This window comes from Musa acuminata, chromosome BXJ1-5 (assembly GCF_036884655.1).
Source record: "Musa acuminata AAA Group cultivar baxijiao chromosome BXJ1-5, Cavendish_Baxijiao_AAA, whole genome shotgun sequence".
In the NCBI taxonomy this organism is placed as follows: domain Eukaryota; kingdom Viridiplantae; phylum Streptophyta; class Magnoliopsida; order Zingiberales; family Musaceae; genus Musa; species Musa acuminata.
Window position 1 is genome coordinate 42922038 of NC_088331.1, and position 14398 is coordinate 42936435.

Genomic DNA, 14398 nt, shown 5'->3' on the forward strand with positions numbered 1-14398 from the left:
ATCTGGTGTACGACAGTTTTACAGGTAGAAGAAATTACCTATGATTTTTGCGTATTCTAATGCTTGTGGTTGACGTGTCTTCGTTTCATAGGCTTAATTACAGATGGGTAGTAGGCCTCACACACCTGAACTGATTCCAGTATTGAATCATTCATTTTAGTTCCACATCTCCAGCTCCCCCATCCGAATTCCTCTGTCTCTCTTACCCGAGAGCTCGTCGTGGGTGGGCGTCGCCTAAGGATTGGTGAAGCCGAAGGAGAGGGATCGGAGAAGGTCTGTCGCAGCGATGCACGGGGTGAACGCGATAGTGGTGGCGAGGATGTTGACAACGGCGACTGTGGCGGCGTCTGCGGCCGCCGGCGGGAGCGGCGCCCCTTTGCTTCAGCAGCAGGGGGACATCCCGTTCGGGTCGCTGCTGTGGTACGCATACGTGGGGATCTCCTGCGTGCTCGTACTGTTCGCGGGGATTATGTCCGGGCTTACCTTGGGGTTGATGTCGCTCGGCCTCGTCGAGCTCGAGATCCTGCAGCGCAGCGGAACCCCTGCCGAGAAGAAGCAGGCAGGTCCGTATCCATTCTCCCCTGATTATCGAATCTGTCCGTTCTTGTTCGGATGGAGGAGGAGCTTCCATAACGCCCTCCTATGTTCTTGATTTGTTTAGAAAAGCCACCGATCTTCCTTTTTCTTTAACAAGAAATCGATACTTGTTCGATGTTGTTTCTACTCAACGTAATTTTCTCATTTAAACGTGTCTAATGCGTGGAAGAATACTTGCTTTCTTTGCATAGGAGACCTTGTGTAATTTCTTCCGTGTAAACTAATTAAATTGCTTCTATGCCTGATAAATCAGCGGATTTTTTTTTTCTCGCGCACTGAAATTTACGCACATTTTTATGTTTCTTGTCATAGTTTGTCTTTTAATCTTGTTATGCTTTATTTGCTGGTTCTTTGTTGCAGCTACAATTCTTCCTGTTGTTCAAAAGCAGCATCAGCTTCTTGTGACTTTGCTTTTGTGTAATGCGGCTTCCATGGAGGTGCGAATCTATCCAAACGTCCTGTGCCAATCATTCATTATCCGAGGCTTTCCTGCAATCATTTTTCGTGTACAATAGTTGCAGATGCTTATCCGACTTAACTGAATGCGAAACATTTTACAGTGCTAATGCATCAAATATCTCGACCTGTATCTTGGTTTATCATTATAAAAATGTCTCTAGCTGATATATTCTTAAGATCTAATATGAATATATCCTCAGAGTTTTATGAAAGATCTAATATGAATATATCCTCAGATTTTTGTGAAACACACAATCAGGTAGTTTCCGAACCAATAACATCAGTTAACAAGTAATCTAAGAATGTACCAAGCTGTATTGATGGTTTTATTCTGTATCGGATTTCATTATATCAATAACAAGCAACGATAAGTTGAGTGATAAGCTGCTGAAAGTCCTGCTTACCAAAATGTGCTCCTAGTTTACCTATGTTTTGTTTTAGATGTCTACATGAAATCTTGAAAGTAGTAGTAATGATTTATAATTTAACATTTGGAAACCCAGTAAGTTCACCAACAATCTGATCATAATCGTGTGGGTTGCCAAATTTTAGGTTCTTCTACCATCTTATGGTCATGAAATTTGGTACTTGTGGTGCTGTAGATTTATATGCAATGGACTAATAGGAGTTCTATTTAATGATTTGCATTTACTGTTTACTGGTACATACTTTAGATTTTCAAATTTTAACTTTTTCTTATCTTCTTTAATTGGGTTCTTTGATATGACACTTACAGTCCTGAGGCCAAAGTTGTTTAATGCAGGCTCTTCCTATATACCTTGATAAGTTATTCAATCCATTTGTCGCTATTGTCTTGTCTGTAACCTTCGTTCTGGCTTTTGGAGAGGTAACTCATTCTCAATAGATTATAGTTTGGCTTCACTCTTTAAGTGGTGAACCATGTTATTAAGTTAAAGAGGATGTGCTAATTAAGTTGTCTTATCCAGGTTATTCCTCAAGCCATATGTACAAGATATGGATTAGCAGTTGGTGCTAGCTTGGTATGGCTAGTTCGAATTTTAATGATCATCTGCTATCCTATTGCTTATCCTGTTGGCAAGGTAATTCTTTATTGATATAAATCATGCTTAATGTCATGACATGATTTAGAAAATATGTTGACCACAAAAAAGAAGAAAGAACTTATAAGAGTGTGGAGTTAAACTCATTAAATGTTCAAACTTATAAACTAACATATCTTTATTAGTATTTTTGACCTTTTTTACTTCTTGAGCTGTTTAGTGATGAACTTAGAGCTTGTATTTAGCATGTTTAATATTTAATTAATGCAATGAAATCCTAATCTTTTGATATATGAACCATTTACTTTTTGATTGATAAATACTAATAAAATGTGGTTTCACTATGCTAAGAAATTGCAAAACTTCTCTAATATAATTGCTTTGGACTTAGAATAACCTCCCTCCATGGTACTTAAAGGTTAATAAAGGATTGAATCCTATATTACAATCGAAAGAACTTCCAAACCAAACTAAAATAGATGGAGAACCAAGAATTTTTATCCTCTTTTTGATTTTATCACTTTGATTGCATGCTCAGATTAAATACTGTATTGTGAAACTACTACTACATTACAATAAAATGAACCCCAAAATCAAACTAAGATAACTCGAGTAGTTCCTGCTCATTTGGGTTTGTCAATATGATATGCATGCTTAGGTTAAGACAATGTACTGTAGAAACTATAGCATCAATGTTTGAGTTTGCCTCTTTTTCAAAAAAATATAATGCATCAGAGTTTTCCAACTACAAACACAGAGTTAACTTATGCAGTTGCATTTTATAGGCTAAATACTAATTTGTTTAATTACTGGATAGTTGAGTAACGATAATGAGGAGCCTTTCTCATACATCCTTCTTTTTGCTTTTGAGTTTGAAGTATCGTATAGTTGGTCAATCGTTGTCAAAGCATTTTTCTGGTAAAATGGCTCTCATGTGTCTGCAATTAAGACCAAGGTTCACAGTCTCAATCAAAATTGCTTCATTTGGCAATTTGACTGTGCAATTCTAGTCTCTTCTCTTTGTAATTGGATATTCTCAGGCAGAAGAAGAGTCTTGGTGATGTGTGTATTTATAACACAAGAGTTCAGTATTTAGATTGTCTCCTAAAAGCAAGCCTGCTTTTAAATTAATCTGGCAAATGTTTTAAAAACTTTATGTTGTTATTGCTAATTTTTCTAATAAGCTACCAAATGGGAAAATGGAGGAAACCTACCATCCATTCGTCATTCTATTGTTGACATCCTTGTTTGCAGCCGATGGTAACATTAGGTAGTGTTCTTTGACTTTGACGTGACGACCTTATTCTTCTCCAGGACTTCAAAGGTTGAGTGAGTTTAGTGAGATTATCCTAGAGATTGTATTGGAATTTTTTTGAGTCAGTTACCTCTTTTTCCTTCAATCCCTTTTGTTCTCTTTAGCTCTACTTTTCTTTTGGATGAGATGGTCTAAGCTATCTGCATCTGCCAAAGGCAGTATTTATGCTTATCAAAGAGCATATGATAACATGTTCTGCCATTTCTGCATGGTACTTTTTAGGGTATCCTAGTTGCAAACATATGTTGCTATTTTCTTTCTTAAAATCATTTGCATGAAGTTGCTGAATATTCTTTGTTTTCTTTAAATGGAGCTATGTTTGAATTGCTTCTAACAAGTGTATGTGGATTCAGATTCTAGATTGTGCACTTGGACATAACGAATCTGCACTTTTTAGACGTGCTCAGTTAAAAGCTCTTGTCTCTATCCATGGCAAGGAGGTAGAGTTAGTCGTATTCCTGAATAAATATGTATATATGTCATTTGTATTAATTTTAGTGCTTCCAATCATTTCAGGCTGGTAAAGGTGGTGAGCTCACGCATGATGAAACTACAATTATTAGTGGAGCACTTGATTTGACCGAAAAGGTATACCTAATCAAGGTCATATTTGTTTCATTCTCTTCTATAAAGCTAGTGTAGTCTTATAATCTTACAAGAAGGAACGGGGAAAGCTCCTAGGTCTGTTTGTTTAAAATGGTAACTTTTAGAAATTAAATGTTTCAGGAAGAGATGTCATTGGTTGTTCATGTTCAATTGCTTTGATCAAACCCAGTTGGGCGAGGCCCGAGCACCTCTAATCAAATCCATTAAGGCATTTGGATGTAGTTGTCTTAGGCGTGCGCTCGAGGCTAGGCGTTGGCCACACGAAGCACACACCCAAACCTAGTGGCAACCTGAGTTGAATTCAATCAATTGGGTTGAACCAATTAAATTGGTTACCTTCCTCTGCACTCTCTCCCTCGTCATGACCTTGACTCAATGCATCCCCTTATTGGAAAACCCCAGGTATCTGACCTTGTGTGGAAGGCAGTCGTCGATGATCGACTGACATTCTTCTGTGTAAGGCAATTGGCAAATGACTAAACATCAATAATCTCTTGGACATGGTGGGTGGTGTCTTTCCTCCCGCAAACCACAATGATGGTGCCTTTCCACAACGGTACCTCCTCTCTCTTGCTTAGCTCTCACTCTCTCTCTCTGCCCTCCTGCTCTCTCTCCGTCCTCTTTGATGGTGTAGCAACCTCTCTCCCTCCTTTTCTTCCTTGCTTTTACTCTCCCTCTTCTTTATGATTCAACCCCCCCACCCCCTCTCTTTTCTCTGCAGCTCCCTCCCCTCCTCTCTACCTTTCTCTTTCTCTCGACAACTCTCTTTGCCTCTCTTTTTTCAGATAGCCCACTCTGCCTCCCTCTCTTTCTCTACCTCTTTCTTTTTCTCGGTAGCTCTCTTCCTCTTTCTTCGTCCTTTGCACCCTATCACTATGAACCCCATGCTACCTATTGTTGTCAGCCTCCTTGGCTCCCCTTGCTTTGAGCCCATATCCTTGCCTTCCCTTCCTCTTTTTCACGGCTTTGAGCCCCTATCTTTGCCTTCCCTTGCTCTTAGCCTCCCTCCCTTGCCTTCCGTGCTCTCTGCCAACCTCCTCTTGATCTCAACCCCTAAAGGGCGTACCTAGTGTACAAGGTTCCCGCCAACACGTTGTCTGAGAAGGGTTAATGTATGTATTTTTTACTTCTAAATATTTAAAGAAAATTTATTTTTCATGACTCAAACTCTAGTGTACCAATTCATATAAGAGCAACCTTACTATTGTACTAAGGCCCACCTTGGTCTTGATCTAAGCCCTTCCATTGCAGAAGTATGTTAATTTTTGTTAATAATATTGTAGTAGTTGATTCTTGTTGATAATGATCTGTAAATTGTATTAATTACTTAATTTATCAGGATTTTCAATTATCACTCTAATTTTAGGATCATGAATTTTGAATTGTGTTCACTCTTATTTTGTTTTGTTATTTCCGTTATTAGATTTAGACAATTTAGTGCTTTAATGCTTTCTAGATGGTTAAATGGAATTCAATGTTTTAGTGGTGATATTTTTAATATAAAATGACGTGGAACTCATGGATTATCTTATTTTTCTTTTAATGATTATCTTTCTCCCTATAGTTTTTAACTTTTTGTATTGTTTGAGCGAGCCAGATCTTGCATCTTAGGTGTTTCGGAACCTTGATGCCTTTGATAACACTGGATTCAGGGGATCTAAAATCATATTCACAAATTTGTATAAATATAATAAGGTGATTGTGATTTTCTTAGTCTCCTGTTAACTTATGGTGGGTTTATGGATTTTTTGACCAACGGTGATTTCAACATGATTATCAGATAGTAGTTTCTTGTAGGATGATCATGAGCTTATGAATTGTTTTGCATACCATGAATTGATATACCACCCATACTGGGTCGTATGTACCAGTCCAACAGAGGACTGGTGCAAGGTCCTCAGGGATAGTATGTACAATTTTTTATTCATTATGATATTTTTCCCTAATTTTTTAATCAATGCTACCCAATGATGCTGGTTGTGCATAATTTACTAGTCCAACATGTCAGATATTGGGCTGGTACCCAATGTTGAAACCCTTGTATTAAGACTAGCTGTAGAATTAACTTCAGGACTAAATATTCAGTTAATTACAAAAGTGCCTTCCTGCAATGGTGGGAGGCTGCAATGGGCTGCCCCATTGCAGTTTGGTACTTATCTGATGATATTCTTTGTTTGTTTTTTTTTAAGAGAACAAAGTAAACAAAACCCAAGGCCTTAGAGTCATCATGCTTTTCTTTCTTCTTGGGAGTTTATTTTAGCATGTTAATCTGCCACATATATGTGGTTTCTGAATGAATTGTTGCTTCAAAACTATGTACTGCTTTTTAAAAGTGTTATTATCATTAGCATGGGTTCAAAATTCTAACAATTTGCTCTCATATGTAGACAGCTGAGGAGGCTATGACACCCATCGAGTCGACATTCTCATTAGATGTCAATTCAAAATTAGACTGGTGAGATTTGTTACATGTATAAATTTCACTTTTTAAGTAATAATTATGTTTTTCTTCTTTCTTTCATGGAAATGTATCAAAATTAACTTTTTGAGATCTTAATCAACAATTTATTGCTTGTGAACTCTTTCATTGATTATACCTCTCCCTGTATTGGCATGTTTTTTTTCAAAAGAAAAGAAATTATAAATTAATTAGGAAAAGGAAGTACATAAAAAAGTAGGAGCAGTGGAATCTATTCTCCAAAAGCAGTAAACCAAGTGGATTTTCCCAAAAAAAGCTGACAAGTAGGCATTTACATTTAGATCTCTAGGAATATGAGAAATATTGAGCATTTTAAGCATTCTAAATCGGTGCTGAATGTCGAGAATAATGAACTTCAGTTGCCATGGAATCTCTTCTTGAAGATTGATGTACTCGATGATGTTGACAACATCTAAATAAGTAATTAGATGGTGTAATGAAAGAGATTTAACAAAATTGAGAGCTTGTGGTAGTGCAGTATCTTCACCCATAGCTGGACTTGAGACTTGTAGAGGGAGATGAGACACCACAATGATGCGAGTGTCTGGAGATTTGAAAATGAATCTAGCTGCTGCTGAGCCATCTGTAAGAAAGAAGCATCACATTCTAAAATAATAGTAGCAGGGTGGCATATCTGTGTGTACAAAGTATGTGACGTAGGAGAAGATAAAAAATGTTCCTCGGAGTGATAAGTTGTTGCTCTGAAATTCATCATAAAGGGGACAACTTTTGAGAATAGAGATAGATCCTTTGATTTATGGTTGCGAAATCTAGCGTGATTTTTATTTAACCAAAGGAATCATAGTGTATTGCCTATGAGTCTGAGAATCCAAGGTTTAGAAGAGTGAAGGAGGTTGGTGCCTTCCTCAAGCCATGCACCTTGGTACCAAAGGTTCAATTGAGAGAAAGTAATTCCCAAGTGAGATGGAAAGAGATTCCAAACCTAAAAGCAAAAGGGCACTTGAAGAAAATGTGAGTAATAGAATCATGTCCAAGACCACAAACATGACAACTTTCAGGTTTACTATGCATGATGGAAGAGATATAGTCAGAAGTTTGGAATCGATTCCAACAAAGTTTCCAAGTGAAGAGTTTGACTTTGGGTACCACTTTCAAATGCCATATCGTCTTCCAACCAAACAAAGGTGGTTCAATGTCATGTTACGTGTTCACATGTTATGTGACCTCAAAATACCTGTTTTATTATCCGTTATCATGTTTGATTTCAAGATCAAGGTTCATTTAAGCTCTCATTTTTTTACCAGAACCTGACTCTTGAGTAATATGGTAGGCCATCTTGATTTGTTATAAGTGCATGCTTTATATTTCTAGTTTTAATTTAAGATATAGTTGGAACTTGGAAGGATAGGAGTCATATGCTATTATCGAGGTGATGCATATATAATGAACCCTGTACTGGTCCAATGAGATCAGTGCTGATTCTGTAAGACCCTCAGGTTCAGGAGCTTAGCTATCAACGTAGGGTAAAGAAACTATACAGTATGCATAAGTCCATAAAAAAAATGTATACATAAGTCTAAATATTGAGCACTGGATTTTGAGCCTGTTATTCCTTTTTGCTTCTAAAGCTTAAATTAGCTCACATGTATGATCCTATTAAATTTAGCAGCTCATTTGAGTTATTCTGCAAAAGTAGATTTCAAATATTGAGCACCTCATTTGAGTTATTCTGTAAGACCCTCAGATTTAGAAGCTTAGCTATCAACATAGGATAAAGAAACTATACGTAAGTCTAAATGTTGAGCACTGGATTCTGAGCCTGTTTTCCTTTTTGCTTCTAAAGCTTAAATTAATTCACATGTATCATCATGTTCAATTTAGCAGCTCATTTGAGTTATTCTGCAAAAGTAGATTTCAAAATTTATCACCCTTTGTTGAGGCTACAGTTAAAACTCTGGTTTATTTACACCAAAGGAACAGAAAGGGCTTCATAATGTGTGCATTGGGTGTCAGTGTGATACTGTGATTACATTTATACTGCATTATGGTTCTTTTTGAAGTACACACCTTAAACCAGATATCAGTATTAATCAAATATAATATTTATCAAATTAAAATAAGCAGAAAATTACTGATGTTATGTTAGAGCACAAAATGACAAAGAGTTGCAATAAAGAAGTGAATTTTGGAGAGAATTAGAGAGAAGAAACAGACAGGATGGGGAATGGTTGCCTTCTGCCTAATAAAGTTCCATTTTTCATAATGTGGAAAATCACCAGCCAAATAACTCTTCTTCTTATGATACATACTACTACTAGACCTTCTAGAACTCCTGAAAGTTTAATTAGATAGCAAACCAATGACTCCTTTCCCTTTTAATGCCTAACCAAACTGAAGTCAGAATACAGTGAGTTGGACCTTCTATATTATCATGGACATTCTGAAAATTCTTTTAAGAGTATGTGAAAAAGAGGAAACAACACCCTGCTCTGATGACTGAAATCCAAAAGTATAGACTCAACCTACATCTAACCTCATCTCTTGTTTGTACAAAATGTCTCCTTTACATCATATGATGCTGTCATGATGCGTCAATTAAAGATGTGCAAATATCAGCTTGATATATTTTCCTTAGTTATAAATATATACTAATCATGGGCTTCCTATTTGTTAAAGCTTAATTAAAATATTTTTCTTTGTAGGATTTAGCAAAGTTCATGTTGTCAATGAGGAACTTTGAACTGGATCTGTGGCTTCTTGAATATAACCTTGATATATGAAAATTTTGAAAAATCTAATACTGGTGGTGCTTCAGATGTCCACTCTTGCTTATTCTTACTCATGAATCATGATATAAAAGAGGCTTTATCTATATTTAGCTTGTATTCAATGGATCAAATGGCATGCAAAATTTGGCTTTTTTTTATTATGTTCAGATCATCTTTCTAGTGTTAGATATAGATCACATGCAAGATGATTATCCAGTGCTGTATTTTGTTCATCGTCTCTTTTGTATTTATAATTAGATCTACATTCTTTAAATCAAAATAATTTGTCATTTTTGCGTCAGTCAATATGGTTGGTTCATTTTGGATGAATCCGCTTCTTTGGCAGAAGTGCAAGTGGGTCTTTTGACCAATTGATGCAACCCAAGTAGTTCCTAGGGATCATCATCTTAACTAAACATCAACATCAACCATTTAGAGAATTTGAGTGATAAATCAGAACACAGTGGTTCATTTCAGTGATTGAAAGAGACGCTCGGGTGAGGCGAGGCGAGGCCCGAGCGCCTCGCTAACGTCCCAGGCGGCGCGCTTCAAACAGGCGCCGCCTGGACGCTCGCCCGAGCCTAGGTGCTGGGCGCTTCGGGCGAGCGCTTGGGTAAACCAAGTGACCGAACCAGGATTTTAGGTCTGGTTCGGTCCTGGTTCGGTTGTTAGTTGGTTCAATCGAACCAACTAAACCGATATAACCCTTACCCAACCCTAACCCGCTGCCGCTCCCGATCTCGCTGCTCGTCGCTCCTGCTCCCGCTGCCGCTGCTCGTCGCTATCGCTGCTCGCACCTCCCGCGAGCCCTCCAGCTGCTCGCGCCTCCCGCGAGCCCTCCCAACTGCTCGCGCCTCCCGCGAGCCCTCCCTCTGCTCGCGACTCCCGCAAGCCCTCCCGCTGCTCGTGCCTCCCGCTCCCTTTCCCTTTCCCGTCGTCGCTCGTCGTTGCTTCCTCATTTCTCCGTCAGGCTCAGTATACAGTATACTCTTAATATGAAGTTTATTTAAATTAATAATTATATTTATTAATTATATTATATTTTTTTATATTTTAGCACATCGCTTCGCTCGGGCGAGCGCCTAGCGCCTCGGGCGTTTTTGGACCTTGGCGCCTAGCGCTTTTTAAATCACTGGTTCATTTATAAAAGAGGAGCAAGAAGATGAAGATTAGTTGTAACAGAAAACATTAGGAGGAGGGATTGAAAAAGATGAGGGAGGTTGCTTGCTCACTTTCCTTTTATTAGTGGAAAACTTATCATTTGAAATAACCATATTTATCGTCTGTAAGGAGTAAAACAATGACAACAAAATAGTAAGTCCCAACTATTTGGGGTCGATTACATGAATCTTTTGTCACTATTAAGATTTGCAAAAGTCATATGTTTAGTTAAGTTCAAGATATTTAAATCTTTATTTATAGTTTTTATTAAAGTCTTTTTAAGTCTTCTTCTATCTCTTTTCGTATTATCAACATTAATCATTTCATCTCTTCTGACTATTACGTCTGGAGGTCTCCAAAGCACATGTCCATGTCATCTTAAACTATTATCTCATCTTATTTTCTATCAAAACGATATCTAGTTGTTTACAAATAATAGTATTTCTTTTTCTATCTTTCCTAGGAACTCGACTCATCCATCTCAATATTCGTATCTCGGCAACACAAACTTCTTGTATATGTTGTTTCTGAATTGCTCAACACTTGGATCTATATCATCTAGTAGGAGTAAGCAGAAAAAAAAAGAAATAAGCAGACTGAAAACCAAATTTGTAAATAATAATCAGAATCTATTTTCACTCATGTTGAAACATAAGAGACTTTTTTTGGACTTTTAAACTAATTAACAACCAGTTCACTTATCTTTATTTGGGCTCCTACAGGCTACAGGTACTCAAAACTTAATTGAATTATAATTTAGTATCCACCATGAGTTGTTGATAATATCAGAAATCCAATACTGGATTCAGGAGTGATATGACATGGTTTTAAATATATAAAAATATCAACCTTCATATCCTAACCTCTTGACCACATTAATACTGCAATTGATAACCTTGATCATAAGCTTCTAAGTGATGTATGGTGCCTAGAAAGATGACAAGGTGCAGTATGTAGTAATCTTTTTAGACAAGTTGTTTAGCTGCTTAAAGTTGTTTTAAGATTATTTTTGGTGTATAACTTGATGTAAATGTCTGATTAATTGGAAATTTTCTTATTATAGGGAAGCTATTGGCAAAATCCTTGCTCGGGGCCACAGCCGAGTCCCTGTTTATTCAGGAAACCCAAGAAACATTATAGGCCTTCTGTTGGTGGGCATCGGTTTTCATATTTATTCTTGGTTTTGTGCCACAGAAGATCCTATTTTGTAACTATGCACTTGGTCTGTTTCTCATTTGACATAACTGCTTTTGTTGGATCAGGTGAAAAGTCTTCTTACAGTTCGTCCTGAGACTGAAACACCTGTTAGTGCCATTTCTATAAGACGGATCCCAAGGTCTTTATCAAGTACTGTTATGCTTATGTGCTTAACATGGAACTCTATGCTCATATCTGGATTGTTTCAGGGTTCCAGCAGACATGCCTCTCTATGACATACTAAATGAATTTCAGAAAGGAAGCAGTCATATGGCCGCTGTAGTGAAAGCTAAAGTGAAAACTAAGAATATCCTACCTTCTGATGGTGACAAATCTGAAGAAAACAAAGAACCAAGTGGAGAGTCCAAACTGACGACTCCTTTGTTATCTAAAACAGAGGAAAAGTCAGATAGTGTTGTCGTTGATGTTGACAAGTGCCAAAATAAACAGGTCAATGAGAGTAAACCTACAGCTTTGCAACAGAATAATATGACAGCGAAAGTAGTCGCTCGTCTATCAGAAGATACTGAAGATGGGGAGGTTATTGGTATCATAACCCTTGAGGATGTTTTTGAAGAACTCTTACAAGTAAAGCTCAAAACTCTTTCCATGCTATTTTTTGGCTGGCTTAGTTTTACTTCCTTGGGTAAACAACTATCATAAGTTCATATTATGAAGTGGTAGTTATGGTGAGATAGCATGGAAATGTTGTTTATAAAACAAAGTTCTTTATTTTAACTTTTGATGATACACTCAGATTATTTTAGATCTGTTAGCTTGTCATAAGGTGGAGTATATTGAATTTTATAATTGTAGTTATTTAATCATGTACATAACATTCCACATGGAGGAAGAGATAATCTGTTAGCTTGTCATAAGGAGGAATATAATGAATTCTATAACTGTAGTTGTTTAATCATGTACATAACATTCCACATGCAGGAAGAAATAGTGGATGAGACAGACGAATATGTTGATGTTCATAAAAGGTATTAATGCCAGTTTTTGGTGCCAGGTGATTTATCTTTTTCTCTCATCTAGTTCACCATAGGACCTTGCTTTCCTCAGGATACGCGTGGCTGCTGCCGCTGCTGCTTCTTCAGTTGCACGAGCTCCATCCTACAGGAGGTTAACTAAACAAAAATCAGCAGTGAGTACCTCTACTATCTTCATAATTCCTATTCTGATGTCAGCTTAAAGAAACACAGAAAAATCTCAGCAGGTAACACCTGCAGTAAGTATATTGAAAATTTCAGTTTCCATTGTCTAAAATTAATCTTTTAAAGTTTACAATATTAACTTTTCACACATCCCCATATAATCAAGGACTGAATTTCTTGACAAGGACTTAGAAAATACTTTATGTAAATCATAATTTGTTCTAGAAGAAACTGGCTTTAGCTAATTATGGTAGCTTGAGATGGTTTCAATGATGCAAAATGTCAGTTTCAAGTGTTAAACCTTTCTTTTGTTCTCTTCCAGGGAGCTTTAAATCGGCAAGGACAACAGCCCACCGGAATCCTAAAGAAACCCACCGAAGCAGATTTGCATACTTCACGACATCAAGTGAATCTTGTGGAACCAATATCAGGAACCAAGAGATAACACACTCGCCTAAAATTTTGTCAAAGCTACGTTTATGATCTCACTCATGCCACCCGTGAGTGTAATTGTTGCTCGTTGGGATGTAAGTAGCAAATGCGCTTTTTTAACTTGGAACATTGCTATATGTTTACTGGGCATGCATAATTTTTCCAGCATTTGGTCTGTAGAAGCACTATAAATATTGAAGTTGGAACAAAGGAACGTTTTTCTTGTATATGGTGACGTTGGATACTTGGTAGAATTTATGAATATTTTTCTATGCGTTGCTACCGGTTATTCATGCTGGATAGCTGATATTTGTTAGCATATTTACAGGAAATTGCGTCCATGGTTACTAAGTACGGAAGCATTTGTGCAATATGCAAATTATTGTTAGCATATTTACAGGAAATTGAATCATTAATCCAATTGTGCAATATGCAAATTATTGTTAGCAAAGGCGTGTTCAAAGAAAATGTGTAAGGACATCCGAAGCATTGGAGACCATTTAGATGTCCTTCCGTAGCTTCTCTTAATCAATAGGAGACATTCTAACTGGTTTTGAAGCAAGAGAGCATTAGGCAAGGGGATTCTTGGAACGGTTCCGAATACGTAGATGACAACAAGAGCAAGCCATGTAGGACAGCAAGCTAAAGCATACATACTATACTGATTGAGACGGCAAAGCGCAGCAGCATGTCATCGAAGCAAGTCGTCACTGCTGATCTTTCAAGATGCTGATACATGCTGTGATGATAACCCGCCATGGCCTCCCGCCGCCTAGCATTTCCATCGGGAACTAACCATCGATGGTACGATGAGTTAGTGACACTCTTTCATCTCAACCACCCATCCCATCCCAGTGGTCCTCACAGCTCCCATTCATATCACACTCCACACTCCAAAGTGACGGGTTGTAGATTTGGACGGCTGCGCCTGCGATAGTTTATTTGTTTATTTGATTTCTCGTTAAGTCTTGATCAATACAGTTCTTTATCTTTGTACAACATTGGATTGGCTCCTCTTGTGAATAGTACATGTTGATCCTTTATGTTGCTTCTCTTTAGTGCTTTACTTACTATGTATTTCTATGTATTGAGAATTTGCACGGTCATGCAAATGTATTAGGCCAATGACCCTTTAACCATTGTCTCCATGTCTCTATGCAAATGTTGAAAGTTAAATTGATGTCCATGTATAGGAATTGACATTCGAGTTATACACAACATTATTATTAATCCATATGTTT

General features: G+C 37.4%; 1 protein-coding gene across 1 annotated transcript; it reads left to right on the forward strand.

Annotated features, from left to right (window-relative positions):
• The first annotated feature begins 171 nt into the window (after positions 1 to 171).
• LOC135674400 (DUF21 domain-containing protein At4g14240-like) lies at positions 172 to 13429 on the forward strand. The gene is made up of 13 exons (XM_065184212.1): positions 172 to 563; positions 958 to 1034; positions 1820 to 1903; positions 2004 to 2117; positions 3747 to 3833; positions 3910 to 3981; positions 6387 to 6454; positions 11432 to 11519; positions 11631 to 11704; positions 11775 to 12153; positions 12508 to 12554; positions 12634 to 12715; positions 13048 to 13429. Exons 1-13 carry the CDS (start codon positions 287 to 289, stop codon positions 13168 to 13170), a joined length of 1572 nt encoding a protein of 523 aa, XP_065040284.1. The 5' UTR covers positions 172 to 286; the 3' UTR covers positions 13171 to 13429.
• The last annotated feature ends 969 nt before the right edge of the window (positions 13430 to 14398 follow it).

Coding starts and splice junctions, on each gene's coding strand:
- LOC135674400 (XM_065184212.1), top strand. CDS start 287: ATGCACGGGGTGAACGCGATAGTGGTGGCGAGGATGTTGACAACGGCG. Junction 1,904..2,003: donor TCGTTCTGGCTTTTGGAGAG/GTAACTCATTCT, acceptor TGTCTTATCCAG/GTTATTCCTCAAGCCATATG. Junction 12,716..13,047: donor TAACTAAACAAAAATCAGCA/GTGAGTACCTCT, acceptor GTTCTCTTCCAG/GGAGCTTTAAATCGGCAAGG.